Here is an 18379-nt window from a genome sequence, read left to right on the forward strand (position 1 = left end):
GTCAGATGTACTAACAGGAAACTACCCAATGCAATGAAAAATAGTCTCAAAAGAACAGTCATTCATTAGCATTTTACCCAGTCAGTTTTGTAATTCACTAATGTGCTGGAAGCAGCAAGTGCTCTCAGTGGACACCAGATCTTTGAACTCAAAACACTGACATTTTTATTTCCATTGGCCACTGAACTCTAATGATGCCCCTAGTCTTCCTCATTTAGTATGAGCCCAAGTAAATGGACACTGTGACTTTCTTACATAATGAGGTACACTCAGCTCCTTTTAATTCCCTCCCCCCTCCCCCACCCTCCCCCCCAAATCTGTGATTTAGGTTGATAACATCTAGAATAAAAGGACTGGAGATTTCAGGGCCACAGCTGTCACAGAAGGGAAATCAACAAACATGCAGCTATTCATACACACTGCTCTCTCAGCTCCATCATCATCCTACTTTTGCAAGAGGCAAAAGTGATAATTCTACACTTTCTGTAGCTATTTGATTATCCTCTTAAGTGGTTAAATTCCCATGTAACTAAGATACTGTCGTGGATATTCTACCCCTTTGTACCTGTAGCCCAAAGACAGCTTGGCCTGTGTTGCCCAGGTAGGACGAAGGCCCATAATCCTGATTTCTCTGTCACTTCTGCAGGGTTATGGAAATAAATCAGGACAGGTAAAGTTGCTGGGGAGAGAATGCCATGGAGGCCCATTATGTTACAGAATCAAGCTGATGTTCACAGAAAGCAGAAGAGGAAATGGATAACTGAAAGCGGAGGAGCCTGGACTCAATGAGAGAAGAAATCGTGTTGTTCTCCTAATTTTATTTACCTTGAAAAGGAAGAGCTTTGATTTGGCAGTTTTGTACCTTGGAACTTTGCTTTTATTTTTGTTTGGCAATCTAATCTCCCGCTATCAAAGGAGAGCTTCCCCCATGACAAGTCACATTTTCTAACATATTTGATGAACCTTGAGTCTTCAGACCAGTAAACAAATTTCCACAAACAAACCACCTGAAAAAGTATACATAAACTGGCAATATTGCTAGAGAATAAGAAATATGTAACCCGTTTTCCTATACATTTTATTACAAGAAAAGTATACATTAGCAATAGAAGTGCCAGAACCACCATTTCCTATACATTCACAGGTATATTTTCAGCACAGGATTGGGCATTAGGCATCTCAATTCTCATCACTGTAAACAACTACCACTGACTTCAGTGGGAATATAGGATCAAGGCTCTAATTTGCGATTTTCCCCCCTTTCCTTTGAGATGCACACACATGCCAGTTTCCCACCTGGAAACAGAACAGGGAAACCTATAAAACAGTCACACACAAAATAGTACACATCAATCAACTGTCCTGCCCACACAGGGCTTAGACCAGGGGAAAAAAAGCATGTAAAATGTAAGTAATGTGTAATCAGATTTTCAGATCAGTCTTATAATTTCATTAGAAAGTAACAGAAGCTCCCTAGAACTTGAAGTGCACAGCAATGTCAATAAAATGCTTATGGTGCTTTACAAATCATGTGGCTTTACAGAGTCCCTCCCCCAACCCCAAAATCCTAACTATATTTTTCAAGCTTCTACCAAAATTTAAGCATTGATCTAAAAATGTATTTAGTCTGGTTCACCCCCCCCCCCGATTTGAGTATAATATTTTTTAAAAAATTGTTTCTTTTCAACTATAGCAAAACCAAGAAATAGGCAGCAGCTTTACAGCCAGTATCTCAATTGCGGCAGCTTTCAGCATTATTAAAAGCAAATTAAGCCTGCTGGTAAGCCTATGTGCAACTCTGTTTGACTAATTGCCCCAAGGACTCCAGCACTGCAACACTAGCTACAGTATTTCTGAATCTATTTCACAGCTGCACATATTGTTATGATGTTCTTGTAGAGTTAAGCCAAATCTTGGATGTTAATCACTACATTTTAAATAAAATAATTATTAATACGTGAATAATAATTATATATAGGTAGGCCTTCCTCTTCCTTAGGGTTGCTGTACAACAGAATAAAAACAAATACAACATAAATTAAACAAAAACCCTCTTAAAATTAGACCAAATGAGAAAATCCAGTTTTAAAAAGGCAAGATTATTACTTTTTAAAAGTGGAAAGGAAAGGAATGGAAAATTAGCACTGGAAGGATAAATTCTCCTCCTCCACACTTTTTGTTGTTGTTGCGGATCTGAAGTTGAGTTAATGAGCAGTTTGTTTACAAGGTTCATCTATCAATCTGACCAGCTGATTGTTGATCACTCCATCCTTGGTCAACGTCTATTACTATAGGGGTTTATACATGTAATTAGAAATCTCTCCCTTCTCAAATAATCCAGCTGCTAAAATAGCAACTGTATGTTAATTCTGACTGAATCTATATGCCGTTTGCTTGTAGAAAAGCGCCTGTATTAAAGCTTCTGAGAGCAATGTTTACAAGCTCGGTACAATTCTAGTTTAATTGTTAATCGGCATGTACAATCTAGTTCTCACCCTAGGCATTGCAAGAAAACATAGCAGAACAATTTGACTCTGCTGAAATAATGTCCCTTCTTAGTAGGAATTGCCATATTTTAGATGGTCCATCTAATTCAATATGTTGTTGCAGTCAAGTAGCCTGTAGCAGATGATTCAGTGGAAAGTGCAACCCCCTCTTCCCTTCCTCAACTCACCCCGCAAATGAACAAACATAGGAAAACCTATTCATAAGGAAAGTTTCTTCCTAACCCAGGTTGACGTATGCCCTGAAGTATGAGGGTTTATAGCTCTTAATTTTGATATAATATGGAGATTTTTAGCCCATATAAATGTCAAATCCCTCCGAGCTTTCAGCCTCAGAACTGGCTTCCCCAGTTGAGGAAAATGATCAACTGATGGATGGAAAGGACAGAGTTGGATTGGAGGGACCAACTCCCTTAGGCCTTTTCTATAATCCGAAATAGCAACCTGTCAGGTAAAAGACAGCACAGAAATTACCAGCTGTGCCAGAGCAGAGAAAAGCTGGGATCAGAGAGGTAAATTCCTATCTACACTGTGATACGGAGGACATCATCAGGTGGTATTTTGATCAACATAGAAGAGTCAGTTTCAACACAAGGGTGCTATGAAGGTGATACACCTGGTTATTTTGATTTGATCCCATCCCCCATGGGCAATCTAACACAAACAAAATTTACCTTGAGGTCATACATGAGGCTGTTCAGGAGGGATTAGATAACTATGCAGGCTACACTCATCTTTTGCCTCTGTCTCTGCCAGTCAGTGACACCTTAGACGTTATGGTGATAGGCATCACAGACAACCCTAAGATGGCTAGATAGCTTCTGTACAGAGTGTAAAGGCTCTGATGGAGTCTTTAGGATTAATATAGGTGGATATGTAGTTGTTGTGGTGTTTGTTTTTTATTGTTAATTTTGCCCATTAATAAATCTCTTTTCTTTTCCAGTAAGGTTTTTCGTGTTATTCTTTCAATACGGCTGGTAGCAAGGTCACAGCACTCAATGTATTTCTCTTCTACAATATTATATTCATGTTGGCTGGCTTTTAAGGTTTTTTATATTTTAATGAAGTTATTAAAATGAAAGTTCTGACTTGCATAATTCATGAGCATTCACTATCTCTTCAAAAATTCTGACTCTAAACTATTCTTTCTTGTCAACGACGTTTTTTTTTTATAAGACACCCAAGAAAGGCTTTTTAAATGTGAAGGTGGTGTTGAAAACAGATTTTTAATTACAGGAAACTGTAGCTTTATTTCTGTTGTAATATAATTTGGTCCCTTGGGATAGTTTTATGTTTATGATATTGGCTTTGCAGACAAAAAATGCTGAAAATCTGATTTATTTTCTATTTATAATCCATTAATACTGAGATTAGTGGAGACACATAATGCACTGGATTATGGGCCAGCTTCTCTTTTATGCCAAGATATGCTTGATTTTGCAGAAAGTGGCACTGGACCACCAAGGAGCCAATTACAATTCTCTTCTCTTCCCAATTCTTCTTAAATCCTGACTCTGGCATAGATTAGAGCAGCCTAGGGGCTGTCATAATTTATGCAACCTGGCAATGGTTCCAAAGTTACTGTCCAATGCAGCGCACTCCAGCCATGCCACTCCTCATCCTTTATGCACAGGTGTCATAGGAGCTTGCCACACAGGCTTTATGCCTGCTGGGAAAATGCAGACAGTTTCTGCAGAGAGGTGGCTGTAAATCTGGGCTTACTTTGTGGGCTGTATGGAAGGCTGAGTTGCAACCCATTTTTGAAATCTTTTTAACTTGTCCAAATAATATAGATGCAATTTTGAACAGCTCCTAAAGGACTTAGGAGCCTATCTCCCATTGACATGCAAAGGGACTTAGGTGCCTAAATTACTTAGATGCTTTTGAAAATTTTACCTATAAAACCATGTAGAAAGGTCTTACTGAATGTTGGCAAACAGAGACAATCTTGTCATACCCAACATTTCTAGAAAACACTTTCCAGATATCAAAGTGCAGGAAAATATTTAAAATGTCATTTTAAAACATACGTAGTTGTTTGCTAGAAGCCTTCATTCAGCAACAACAATAATTTCCACTTGTTCTGTTGAGCTGATGAGCTAGGGCCAAGCAGTTCCAGTTTTCAAGCTAAGGCTTGCTTTAGTTGCTGCCTGATGTTGCAATTAAGTTGAAGGCCTAGAAGTTTATTGGTCAGATGGGTGATCTGAGCTTGTCACAAGGAGTCCAATGAATTTGATGATTAGTCTGTTGTCTTTTATTGTTTATTTCCTAAGTAATTTGAGCTTGTCTTTAAATGGCCTGTAATTTATGGAGAAGTACAAAATGCTGGAGTCAAGTTTTTTTGGGTTTTTTTGCAACTACAGTAGGAATTAAATCAGATACATATATTGACTCACAAGTTTAAAATTTCAGTGAAGTCATCACAGAAATACCATGCAATGTGGTTAGAAGAAGTTATTTCAACAAAATGTACCTCTTGCTGTTTTAGGCCCCATTCAGGAAAGCACTTAAGCCCGTCCCTATTTAGGGAAGCATTTAAATGCATGATTAACTTTAAGTGTGTCCTTAAATCCCACTGACAACAATGGTAAATTTAAATGCTGTCCTGAATAGGGGTGCCTTAGAACAACTACAATAATTTTACAAATTGCTAAATTAAGGTTTTTGAAGCTATTGGGCTACATTGTGGCCAGTTCTACATGGGGGAAGACTGAGGGTATGTCTACACTGAACCTCCCAGCCCAGCTAGATAGACTCATGCTAGGGCAACTCGAGCTAGTGTGCTAAAAATAGTAATGTTGTTGTTATGACTTGGGCTGGAGTTGCGGCTCTCAAGTCTAGGGGGTCAAGCCCAAGCCGTAATGTCCTCACTGCTATTTTTAGCACACTAGCTCAAGACCTGCTAGAGTGAGTCTGTGTATCCGGGCTGGGTGGCTCACTCCCAGCTACAGAGTAGACATACCCTGAGGGTACTAGTTCCTACTCCCTTAAAATGCTGCACAGTGATCTTCCTCCATGTGAAAAAGGCACTGCACACATTTACCAACACCAGCAACAAAACCCAAAAAGTGTGGGATAAAGCATGAAGGAAACCTACTGCCCTCTCTCTGATGCAACTGCAATGTGTGTGCTGCCCAGAAGCATGTCCATGTCAGAATTCCACAGGAACTGGGGTGCTGCTCCTACTTTGAACATGCAATACAGGTAACAAACTCTTCTGTGGGGCACAGAGTTCAGGTGTAACATAATGCTGTATCCCTTCCTACTCCCCCTTTTGCATGCCCTTCTCACAACAGGAAAGGATAACAAAAAATAAAATGGTTTTTAACTTGAAAAACAGCAGATTTTTCTCTATTTTTCACAAACTTTTAAGATTCTTTTCCCATGTGACACCTACATAATTTCCATCTCCTGCTAATGGCCTCCTCCGGGTGACAGTAAGTGCTGTGGAATGTGTGGGCAATATTCAGCTTGAGATCATGTTTGATTGTTCACATTTTCCCACCTCCACTGTGATGCACTACTTTCAGTTTTACAAAATGAAAAGCAATTTTTGCTTCTGGGGGAAAGAAATCACAAAACTATACTGGGAAAGGAGTTCATTTGTTGGGATCACATCCTGCTGCCCCGACTTACACTGAACAACGTCTTATTCCAAGAGTAGTTCTACTTGCAGAGTAAGGTGCTATTTAGTGTGAGGTGGGGGCAGAATCTGGGTCTCGGTTTTGAAAGTTGCTTCTGCATGATTTATGTGTGAGAGAGATTCCCTAGAAAAAACTACTCTCCCACTTTAAACCAACATTATCTCACTGTCAGGCTATGTCTACACTACAAAGATAAATCGACCTATGTTAGGCTGACTTACAGCCACCGCAATAATTACTGATATCCACACTACCCTCCCTCTTCTGCCGGAGGTGCACATTCAGTGCGTCCACTGACTGAAGAAGGGCATTGTGGGAGACTCAGAGCGAGGGCTCTCAGCTCCACGCAGCTCCCCACTGGGAGCCCAGCTGCCCCCCAGGGCTTCTCGCCTCCACGCTCTAGCCAGGAGCAGGGGGGAAGCTGCCTGGGGCTTCTCGCCTCTGGCAGGGAGATCTACGCCTGGAGTACAGCTGGCTGCCATGCTTCCAGTGGGGGGAGCAGGGAGCGAGAGGGCAGCAGGGCTCCCAGTAGGGAGTGGGGAGCCTGGGTGGCAGCCCAAGCTGGGACCCTGGGAGGCAGCCCAGCTTGGAGAGGAGACCAGGCAGCAGACAAGAATGACAGCTAACAGCTGTTGTAAGGAATGCAGCATCTACACTGTCACGGCGTTGCCCTTACTACACCGACATGAGTCCTACGCCTCTCGTTGAGGTGGTTTTATTAGGTCAGCATGACAGAGGAGTTACATGGGTGGGAGGAGCATTTTCAGGTGTACATCTCCGCTGCTTTGTCAACAAAAGCTGACTTTTGTGACAAAACCATGTAGTATAGACAAGGCCTGGGTTTTTATATTCGAGATATTGTATTAGCGGCTATTTGTGACGGTCAGGCAAACCAAACTCTTTTGGAGGGGCTCTCAATTCATGTGTTGCAAAATGAGGATGGTCAACTGTGTGGAGGACTGTAATTTGGTGCCATCTGTGATCAATCATCTTGATTATTTTTTATTTAAATTCTATTCTATTATTTTTAAACACCTACCCTAGAATAAGTTTTGTATTATGTTCTGAAAGGCTCCAAATAAACAGGCTCTAGCAGAAATTCATATTTCTATAGCTGACCTCAGATCAGTGACTTTTAGACCCCCCAACTTACAACTGCTGGGTCCTGTTGGGTTTGCTTGTTGCTGAGGAGTGGTGGTATCTTTAAGATGGCTTGGTCCTAGCAAAGGAACGCAGAATCTAATTCCCTTCTAGAAATAACCTCTTGCACTATTTGAGGCATTTCAGCACTTAGAGCAATACTAAACATGCTTATTTGAAAATCATTTTTAAGATAACATTTTCCATCTGAAGTACACAGAATGCTTTTAATTCATTAAGGTTTGTAAATCTCACAGAACAATTTTGTGGAATTATCATCCCTTTTCTACAGACAAGAGCGCCAAGGTACATAGAGGTTAGGGCCACATTGTGATCCCCTTACTCACATGAGAAGTCCTATTACTACTTACACAATTGAATTACTGTTTTCCAATATCAGTAAGTTTGTAGCATAGCCTGGAGTAGAATACAGATGTCCCGATTCTCTGCCCTGTAACTGAGACACAAGACTTACCCCATGATGTGAACCTGATCATAGGTTAGAATACAAAGTAGAATGCTAAAAAATGCTATTGAAAGGATCACAGTATAAGGCTCAAAGAAGATGCTCGTTAGCATCTATTTGCAATTAGTTCCATACGCAGCATTGATTCCTGCAGTACTACGTCTCCATTGTCCACGTTTCAAAACGGATTGTGAAAAATTAGAAACGATTCAGAAAGGAGATACAAGAATGATTTGAGGTTCTGGAAAACTATCTTAAAGTGAAAGATTTTAGAAGCTCAAACTATTGAGTTTACCAAACAGAAGGTCAAGAGGTGACTTGATCACAGTACATAAGTACCTACCAAGGGGAAGAGATTTCTGATAGTAGTTGGCAGTTTAATCTAGCAGACAAATACATAAAAAAATCTAATGGCTGGAAGAGGAAGCTAGACAAATTCAGAATGGCAAATGTTTCAATAAAAGAATTAATAGGGGAATTAACCATTAGAACCACACACCAGAAAATGGGGTGAATTCTCCACCACTTGAAGCTATAAATCAAGCCTGGATATCTTTCTAAAGGATATGCTCTAGCTCAACCAGAAGTTTTGCATTTCATCTAGGAATTGCTGGGGAAAATTCTATAAAATGTGTAATGCCGGAGGTCAGACTAGATGGTCATGTGATCCTTCCTGGCCTTAAAACCTATGAATCTTCATTATGAATGTTCCCTTGTCTGCTATCTTAAAAATACAAGTTTATCTGTCTTATCGTTATGGTCTGTTAATACATTACTGATAGAACATGATAGGTAGTGATTTCCTAGGGAATCTTTAATTACTATGCTAAACCTTAAGGGTACTTGCTGCCTTTTGGCTTGTTACAGAGCTCGATGTGATGAGAACCGTAGTGTTTCCATCTTCTATTTTCCTGTAAGTAGAAGTTAGTGTTTGTGACCCAGACTGGCAGTCCCTCTGTAAAGATAGGAGTAGTGGGTACCTGTGCCCCCAAAGGCACAGGAAGTAGCAGAAGGGAAGGGAGATCACCTTGTTTCCCTGAAGACAAAAAAAATGACACATAGTGGGAGAGGGTGGTGACCCAAAATTTGGTGGTGGGGAAAAAAAGGGACCTAGACAGATTTCCTCACTTTGTGACTTTCCCTCCTTATGTTTATCAAATGCAGTACGTACTTTGAGCAAGTTCCTGGGTTCTGTATGAATATTTGACACAACTCTATCTAGTCCTAACATAGATTTGTAGAAATAAGCAAACACACACCTATGAGATCATTTCGTCCATCGTCTCCGTGCCAACTGGAGATCATTCCCTGTGGTATGTTCTCCAGTCCTCTCTCCACCGTAATGACATCACTAAAGGTTTCTATTTCTAGACCATGACCTAGTTGCTATTAGAAACAATCCCATTCCCATTGCGTGTGTATAAACTGATGAGAAATTACAAATAGTCACTTCTAAACATGAGGTGAATAAAAAATATTTTTGTAAGATCTCTCCTTGTGCAAAATATCTTATTTAACAGCACATAATTTGATTTCTGCTAATGTGTAATTCATGCATTAGCTAGATTCTGTATTTTAGACACAGCCATGAATGGAGATCAGTGTGGAGCTCCACCACTCCCAAAGGATTTTGGGGATGGACTGTGATTCGCAATCTTGCTCCAAACTTCCCATGTGCAGGCTTCACCATTTCTTAGACTGGCATATGATCCTACCTACAGTGTGCCAGCCTTACTATGAGCTGGTGCCAAAAGGGAGATGGGGCCATGCTTTCCTAACCCCTTTGGGGCATTGTGCATCCAATGGGGCATGGAGGAAGCAACCCCTGTCCTTCCACAAGTACAGGGACTGCAATTGTGACCACCCCTGCACATAGGGACAAGAGAGAGGGTGTCCCTCCTACCCTTGTGCATGAGCCAGTCACAGTCAAGCCCTTGCAATGTAGAAGCAATCACCCCCAGCACCTCAATCACTAGCCAGTATAGTGACCTGTTATAAGTACCTCTATTATAGTGTCTGAAACATTGCAGAGAAATGCAGCTCATTCTCAAGGTTTGGTGGAAGATTAGAAATACAATAGGAAGTATAATCAAATTTTTTCCTCTTGAATAATCCATATTTATCTCCAGGCAACAGGAAAGGAGGAAATTACAGCGAGGTTGCAGTGTCATCTGACTGTTTAATTGTTTAGATCTTGTCTAAGTCCTGAATGCAATGCATAATGCACTGTGTTGTTTTTAAGCTATGTATGGGCTCTCATGCACACAGCTATCCAATGAGTACCAGTGACTGCAAAATTCACTTTGGAATATAAGCAAGAGTCTTCACCTTCTCAAGGGAAGGGGAAAAGCAGTTCCTTTGCTTTACAGGTTAGCAGAGTATCTGCTACATGCAGACTTTCTTACACTTACCTGATAAGCCACCCACGTCCATCTTCTTCAGATTCTTTGCCTCTAGAATGACGACAGTCAGCTTGCCAGCAGTAGGCACATAGCGGAGGGAAAAGCAGATATCACCCAACTTCTCTTGCTATGAAAACAAACAAGGAAATGTGCTATTTTTAATCAGTTTAAGTACATTTAAGAAACCAAGCCAAACCATAGACTTCTGAAAGCCCACAAAGTAGGTTAATTGGATTGTATTTCAAACACTTGTTTTAAAATAAAATGTGTAATATTACAGCCTGAGAAATCAGCTTCAAGCTGTTCAGTTTAAAAAGTGGGAAACCTGAACCCAGCTTCAGCAACTCTGTTTTAAGCTCATTGGGCTCTATCCTGTGAGGTGCTGAATGCCCACGGGTTCAATGGGTTTCAATGCAAGTTGCACGAAGCCAGCACCCCACGAGGTCAGGCCTTTAGAGGTTCCACTTGTGCTATAACCCAAAGCAGCAGCAGCATAATTTTTGTTCCTCACATGTTTCAGCCTCAGTTGGTTGGTTAGCACTCGTCCAAATAACCATTACATTATTGTCAGTGAAATCATTATTCTTATCATCATTCTTATCATGCTTTGCCATGCAAACAGAAGCCATTATATGACAAGAAGTTTAGAAAACATGACCTATGAGGAAAAGGTGAGAATTTTGGCATGTTAAGTTTAGAGGACAGAAGGCTGACCGAGGTGCACGATAGCAGTCTTCAAATATGTCAGAAGCTGTTATAAAGAGACAGTCATCAATATTCTCCAGTCCCATCAACACAGGCTTCGGGGGGGTTAGGATAGAGTGGGTCTGGCCCTCCAAAATCTATAAACTCAGCACACATCTGCCCCCTGCCTCCACACCACATGCCCAGCTTGAGGAGAAGCCCTGATGTGCACCACATGACGCAGTCACAGGCTCCTTCTAGCGCCAAAAGCCAATGGAAGGCAGTGTGGAACTGGGCCCTGGCGAGCACTCTGGGACAGGATGGAACTGCTGCTGCCCAGACTGAACACAGAGCTAGTTGAGCTGGCTCTGCAAGCCCTGGCTCCAGACCTGCAGGACAGGAGGGAGCCACGGCTGTTGGGGTGAGTGTGGGGCTAGGTGGGCTTGTTCTCCAAGTCCCCGGGGTGAGTGCAGGCCCACTCTCCAACCTCACTTCCTTGTTTTCCCCATGCCGGGCCAGCACAGAGCTGGGCCCAGCCTTGGGGGACAGGAGCCACTACTACCAACATGACTTCTCCCTGATCTGTGTGTAACAGAATATATCAATCTCCATGACCCATACAGTCTTTGGCCTCATTCTGCTAAGAATGTCAGTTATTGGCTTGAAATGTCCCTTCATTTTTCATGGTGAGCTGCAGTGCTTTGGAAACATACTTGTAAATATTTGCATCAAGCATGGATATTTGTTCAGCAGGAAAGGAACTGAGACCATCGAATTGCTTCCCATAGGCCTCCATACCACAGTAATGGATGCTCTAAACATGCCATAGAAGGATTTGGCAGGCCACTGAATAGCCACCTGACTAGGCCCACTATGTCCTGGGTCACTCATGGCTCCACCCATGGAACTCTGCCCCTGCACTTTGATCCCCCATCTTTTAGGAGTGTTGGTGGTAGGGGTCCTCTCCCAGTGAGGCATGAACTGTTGCACTGGGGCTCCTTGTCCTCCCAGGGATGGTAGCAGGGCCTTCACTCCCCTAGGGAGCAGAAAGGGTCCCCTCTCTCCTGCAGGAAGTGGCAGTAGTAGGAGACCTCAGTACGTACACTGCAGGCCGGTGAATGCGGGGCAGGCTCACTTTCCAACCCCCCTGTCCTCTCTGGGTAGCTATTAAGTTTTCCTCAGCCAAACAATATTTTCACCCTCTGCCTATGCTCATCAAGGGTAGGACAAGAAGTAATCACCTTGGTTTGCAGCCAGGGAGATTTAGTTTGGTTATTAGGAAAAACTTGCTAGCTACAAGGGTAGCTAAGCACTGGAACACGTTACCTAGGGACGCTGTGGAATCCCCATCCATGGAGATTTTTAAGAACAGGTTAGACAAACGTGTCAGGGATGGTCTAGGTTTTCTTGGTCCTGCCTCAGTGCAGGGGACTGGACTAAATGACCTCTCAAGGTCCCTCCCCGCTCTACATTTCTCTGATTGCAAAAGGGTCTTGTCTCCTTCATATTGTACCAGATTGGATAAGATGGCAGCTTGGGGAAAGGTCACAGTGCTAACCTCTACACATCTTGAGTGCCTGGAGGCACTTCATTTTGCCTTGAGCATCACAACAGACCAGTGGGGAGCCTGCGACCACATCTGTTGCGTTTTGCTGTTAAATGTATTCTTTACAGTGATGGCGCTTCAAGGAAGGCTGAATTACTCTCACAATTATGGAAACTTTGTGTTAAAAATAAGGACAAATACTTCTGAACTTTAAGATACAAGAAAGATATAAATGAACAAAAACACTGGCCAGAAATGATCATGTGTGTGATTAGATCTGCTATCTCCTCTCATTCACAATGGTGCCTCTGGGGAGTTATCTGTGTTGCTTTAGCAAACAGAAGAATCAGGGTACACTAAACATTTCAATTAGGCATTTCAGACATCACTGCTTCTGTTTCAAACAATGGCACTCCTTTTGGCACATAATCTAATCCCACAGTTAATTTTGGAAGCAAAGAAAAGAACTATCTTTAAAGAAATCTTTCCATCCCACCAATGCATCTTTGCAGTACAATACAAGTCTATTTATTTGACAGATTTTTTGTTTTCTCCAAATTGGCCCATTTTGAAAGTGCAGCTGGTTCCCAAGTTGGAACATGGTGAGGATATGACAGCTGCCAGTTTTGAAGGAACTAATGGGACAAATCAGAGCCTCAGCTAAGAAAGAGGAGAAACATCACTGAATATTTTTTAAACAGATCCAAAGGGTGCCTGAAATATTACGGACATGTAAAAGAGAGTGTTCGTGTCCTAAGGAGCCTACAATGTAAACCTGCATGCACAGACTCTTACTCTGGCACAAAATCCCACCACAGTCAAGGACAGGGCCTAAATTAGACATAACATAGGAAGACATGACAGCAGATGGAAAGGATGATAATTAGGAAAGATAAGGGAGGCATAAAAAGTAACGATATTATTTGTGTCTATTACCTGTGTTTCACATCAGATCTATTTTTAATGATACACGGTTGTATTTTAATTGCATTACTTGGGCAGGTTTAATTTTTGCTTTCCTAAGTAGTGAATACTTCAGTACATGGAGAGGGAATGAATTCACAATGGCATTGTCATTATCTGACTTGGACAAATGTATTATTTTACCCTCTGTGTAACCCCACTATGACATCCAGAAAGGCTACCCTATGCTGTAATCATATTTTCCCACACTGGATGGGATTCTGTTAATTTTTGTTCAGTGACAAAGTTGCTGTCTAGCTCTGCAAGTTTGAGTACCACTTTTTAATAACCACAGACTGCCACAAGTCTGCAGGCAGAACTCCTCATAGGAAACAATGGAAAGTCCTGCATAAAAATCAGGTTATACCCCTTAGATAAATATTACATACAAATAACTGTATTAAAAGAACATTTTTAAAGGTTGCAAAGTCAGGAAATGATTTCAGAGCAACTTTATTTCTGGCAACAGCAGTGAAACATCTTACCCGCTTAGCTGCTTTTGAAAAGGCAGCTAGGTACCTATCTTCATCTTTAGGCACTCAGGGTAAAAGTTCTGACAGAGCTTAAATGGCTTAGGAGCATAAGTTCCATTTTTCAAAAGTGACTTTGGCAGTATAATTTCTATTGACTTTCACTGGGATTTAGGCTCCTAAATAACGTAAGTGCTTTTGAAAATATCATCCATAGTGATTAATATATATTTTATATATTTACTTTGCAGTTCTTAAAAAGAAAAGGAGTACTTGTGGCACCTTAGAGACTAACCAATTTATTTGAGCATGAGCTTTCGTGAGCTACAGCTCACTTCATCACTTCACTGCATCCGATGAAGTGAGCTGTAGCTCACGAAAGCTCATGCTCAAATAAATTGGTTAGTCTCTAAGGTGCCACAAGTACTCCTTTTCTTTTTGCGAATACAGACTAACACGGCTGTTACTCTGAAACCTTTGCAGTTCTTGTTAAACTTCTCTATCAATACTTCGAATAGGACAGTACCTCCTCTACACCATCATTTCAGAGTCAGCACTCGATATAAACTAGATCCTGCTGTGCGATTTGAACCCATAGCCTTTCAGCGCGGAGACATACATGCTATCCACTCAGCACATACTAAAATGTTACCCCCAACGCTACATTAAGAACTAGATGGCTTGACTTCAGCAGGGCTCCATTCAGGAGCAGGGGCCTGCCCACATGGTTCTCAATGCAAAATGGCATCCCTCCGGGCTCTGACCTGGCTCCCATACTCTTTAATCTATACACCACAGATATACCAGTGATGGAGTCCAGGAAATTCACATATGCAGATGACATTGCCCTAGCTCTTCAGCATACAAGACTTCATACTATCAGCTGTACCCTAATCCGAGATATTTGCACAATGGCTGATTATTTCCAACCCTGGAAACTTAGGCCTAACCTGAAAAAAAACATGGTAACTGCTTTCCATCTGAACAATAAATTGACTAATACCAAACTTGATGTGCAGTTCTGCAGTGAGAGCGTCAACCATGAGGCTAATCCAAAATATCTTTGTGTTATACTGGACTGGAGTTTGATCTTGCGACAACACCTTGAGGACACCTGACCACGATAAGGAGCCTGCCTTAGCCCCGCTGCACCGCTGACTGGACTTTTAACAGCCCGGTAAGCGGTGCTGAGCAGAGCCGTCAGGGTCCCTTTTCAACTGGGCATTCTGGTCAAAAACTGGATGCCTGGCAACCTAAGTCAGCAGGCACAAACAATGGAGCACATCATATCTGAGTGTCCCCTTCGTTCTTTTGTCGAGGGGTCTGAAGGACGTTCACCAGCTCAGTGCTGCGGCAATGTGCTGGCTATCAAATTTAGATATAAATTTGTAGTTGGCACTACCTACCCAAGCCATACGAAAAAAGAAAAAAAAGAATAAGAATGCAGAATCAGGGCTTTAAATAGTGAGAATATCTCTGCATTATGCACCCAGTATTCCTTTAAATCAATTTTTAATTTTCAATTATTCTAAAATTAAGTACAGAACTCAAGAGAGAGCTCCCCTTATGACAAGGAATACCATTTTACCCCAGGTTAGGGGATTTTAATCCTTGATATTCATATAATTCAATAATGCTTTTAGTTTTTAAAAGTTACAGGCACTCATATGCCAACACATTAAATTAGCCTTTTCCAGATTTTTTCGTGGGGTGAACCACATCTTAAAAGACAGATTGTCATGTCTCAAAGACAGACTGTCATGAATTGCCTCTCTTCCCATTCACAATCACGTAAGATCTCTGTGGCAGCTACTACAATTGTTTACATGCAGGAGTAACTTTAGGAAAGCATTTATTTTTAACCTCTTTTCATGCAATTTAGCATCTAGGAAACAAGGAGAAGAAGGCAATACCAAGTGAACAGCTAGTTCACAAATCACCAACAACCATTACATGGACCCTAGTTGGGAAAACTGCACTAAAACATGGGCCCATCTAAATGAAAAACTTGAGAAAACAGCTTAGGCACCTCTTTAAAAGCTTGTACACTACCATGCAGTGCACAATTTTTTGTTCAAATCTGTGCTAGTGCATTTCATAAATGCTTCCTACAATCAAAGAAATTGCCTCTGGGGTAAATTATTGCATCTAATTTTTATTCCTAATATGCAGGGCCGGCTCCAGGCACCAGCTTTCCAAGCAGGTGCTTGGGGTGGCAATTGGAATGGGGCCACAGTCCGAGTCCCGCGGCGGCAATTCGGCAGCAGCTCTGTCGCTCTTGTGGTGGCGGCAATTCGGCGGCGACTGCTTGGGGCGGCAAAATTGGTAGAGCCACCCCGGCTAATATGAACCGTATTGCATCCAATTTTGTATATCTAATGTGTACTGTAATTTATCTGGTAACTTTTTGAAATATTCATCAGCCAAAATACTCTGAGTGGTGGCACTGCTGTGAAGCAATAAAAAGCCATCAGTAGAGGTGTGGTTTTTGTGAGATAATTGCCAACCCCTACAGGGCTACAGGGTACAGATGAGTGCCTCTGGTGGGGTGATTATCTCATGCAAGTGCTTTATTGTCATTTTGAATTTCTTTCAGCTTTATGTATAAATAATTTATTTCAATAAATTACTTTGATCACTGAATGGAAACTTCCAGTTATAGTGTCAGAAACATCCAACTGTGAGGTTCACAGACATTAACCTATTCTCTTAGAATGTCCAACTGCCAGTCAGGAGGCTCCTTCCATCTAAGCAGCTTGATAATTTCATTACTTTTAAAGAGGCTGCAACTGAGCAGAACAGAAACGAATTCAAGACTTTACCAGATAGCACAGGCACCATTTTTGCTGCTTTACAAAAGGCCAGTTTAAGAGCTATTAAAATAGAAACTGTCTTGCAGAGAAGGCTCTGAGTGGCTCATGCTTTTCTGGTGATTCTCCTCTTGATTCTGCACTTTTGTCTTGGTAAAATAGTTTCCTAATGAGGTATTGAAAAAAAATGCTGTATACACAGATTACTCTCATTCCTGGTGCTTAATCTCTAGGAACAGTGCCCCTCTTTAGCATATAATATTCTTCATACTTTTTATAGAATGATACAAAAAAGTTGATGTTTCTGACATACTTTAAGAAACAAAAAACCCAAAGCAATATTGGGCCTTATCATCTTGTAGCGTGCAGGGCTAAGAGGAGGAGAAAACTACCAGAAAAAGGAGCATTTAAAAGGGGCTGCAATGTGGCTTTTGAAAGTTGCAGTTGCAATTCATTGGGTTTGGTGATAGGGTTACATGTTAGATTGGAAGGAGTGGGGAGAAAAGGACTCCTTCGTGTATCATTGTCCCCTGGCCACCCAGCAACATTTCCAGACCGACTTTATGCTGCTCTCGGTAGCATTCATGCCAATCAACACCTTCTAAAACTCTCTGGGAAAAGTGGGGATGGCACAGGGACGGATCAGGTGCTATAAACATATCTCAAGTGAGGATGGAGACCCATGGAGGGGCAGTCTCTCAACTGCACCAAGTTCTGCCAGGTTGGGCCTCATGCTTCACATTGCTGGAAGGCCACCCTCACTCCCTCTGCCCTCAGATCCTTGCAAATCTCTCTTCTTGAGCAGTTAGTAGCTAGGAAACTCCACATGCTGAACCACACAGACCTTCCTTAGTATCTTGTCCTCTCTCATGGTATTTTTTGCAAAAGGGGGATGATGGGCCCATGATGCCAAAGATGTCTCTGTTTCTCTCATGGACACCGAAATCGGAAAGAGGTGCACTGTCTAGAGATGCACTGGGAAGAATTCAGAATAGAAAGTTAGTCATAGCATTGAATCTTTTTGGATTTGTCAATCTGTGGAACAACGTGAGCATTACTCAAGCAATGCTGTGTGTGTAATAAATTTTCTTTTCAAAATAAATTCAATCACATCAATAGCAACTGTGCTGGCAAAGCTGCACTGAAAGACAGAAAGTCGCTTGGAGGTAATTATTATTCATATGACAAACCAGGAAATCTTCAGAATTGGCTTAACAACAACATAACTATATATTTGCATAGGGGCATATTCTGCCACCCTCATTTACACTGAGTAGTATCTTGCCCATGGGCTCATGAACTGCTCTTGGGGAAAGGTGCTTTTCAGTGAGACTAGTAGCACAATTTCCCTCAGCCTTTTTCAAAAAGCTGATTATGGAAATACATATTTATAGACTTTTGAAATGTAGATTATAGACCCTCTAAATATACATTTAGGGACTTTAATGACACAAACACCTGTCAGGTATGGTTTAGATCAGGGGTGGGCAAACGTTTTGGCCCGAGGGCCACATTGGGGTGTGAAACTGTATGGTGGGCCGGGTAGGGAAGGCTGTGCCTCCCCAAACAGCCTGGTCCCCACCCCATCTGCCCCCTCCCACTTCCCGCCTCCTAACTGCCCCCCCTCAGAATCCCCACCCCACCCATCCCCTCCTGCTCCTTGTCCCCTGACCACCCCCTCCCAGGACCCCCTGCCCCAAACCACCCTCCCAGGACCCTACCCCCTATTCAACCCCCCCCGCTCCCTGTC

General features: G+C 41.9%; 1 protein-coding gene across 8 annotated transcripts in view; it reads right to left on the bottom strand.

Annotated features, from left to right (window-relative positions):
• The window catches only part of SYT1 (synaptotagmin 1), a 511405-nt gene that overhangs the window by 69986 nt on the left and 423040 nt on the right, over nucleotides 1-18379 (bottom strand). For all 8 annotated transcript variants that reach the window (XM_073327692.2, XM_073327691.2, XM_073327688.2 and 5 more), the window contains one exon: nucleotides 10166-10283. In XM_073327692.2, coding sequence (XP_073183793.1) covers nucleotides 10166-10283 — 118 coding nt within the window. The remainder of the gene's footprint in view (nucleotides 1-10165; nucleotides 10284-18379) is intronic.

Source organism: Lepidochelys kempii, chromosome 1, assembly GCF_965140285.1.
Source record: "Lepidochelys kempii isolate rLepKem1 chromosome 1, rLepKem1.hap1, whole genome shotgun sequence".
Lineage (NCBI taxonomy): Eukaryota > Metazoa > Chordata > Testudines > Cheloniidae > Lepidochelys > Lepidochelys kempii.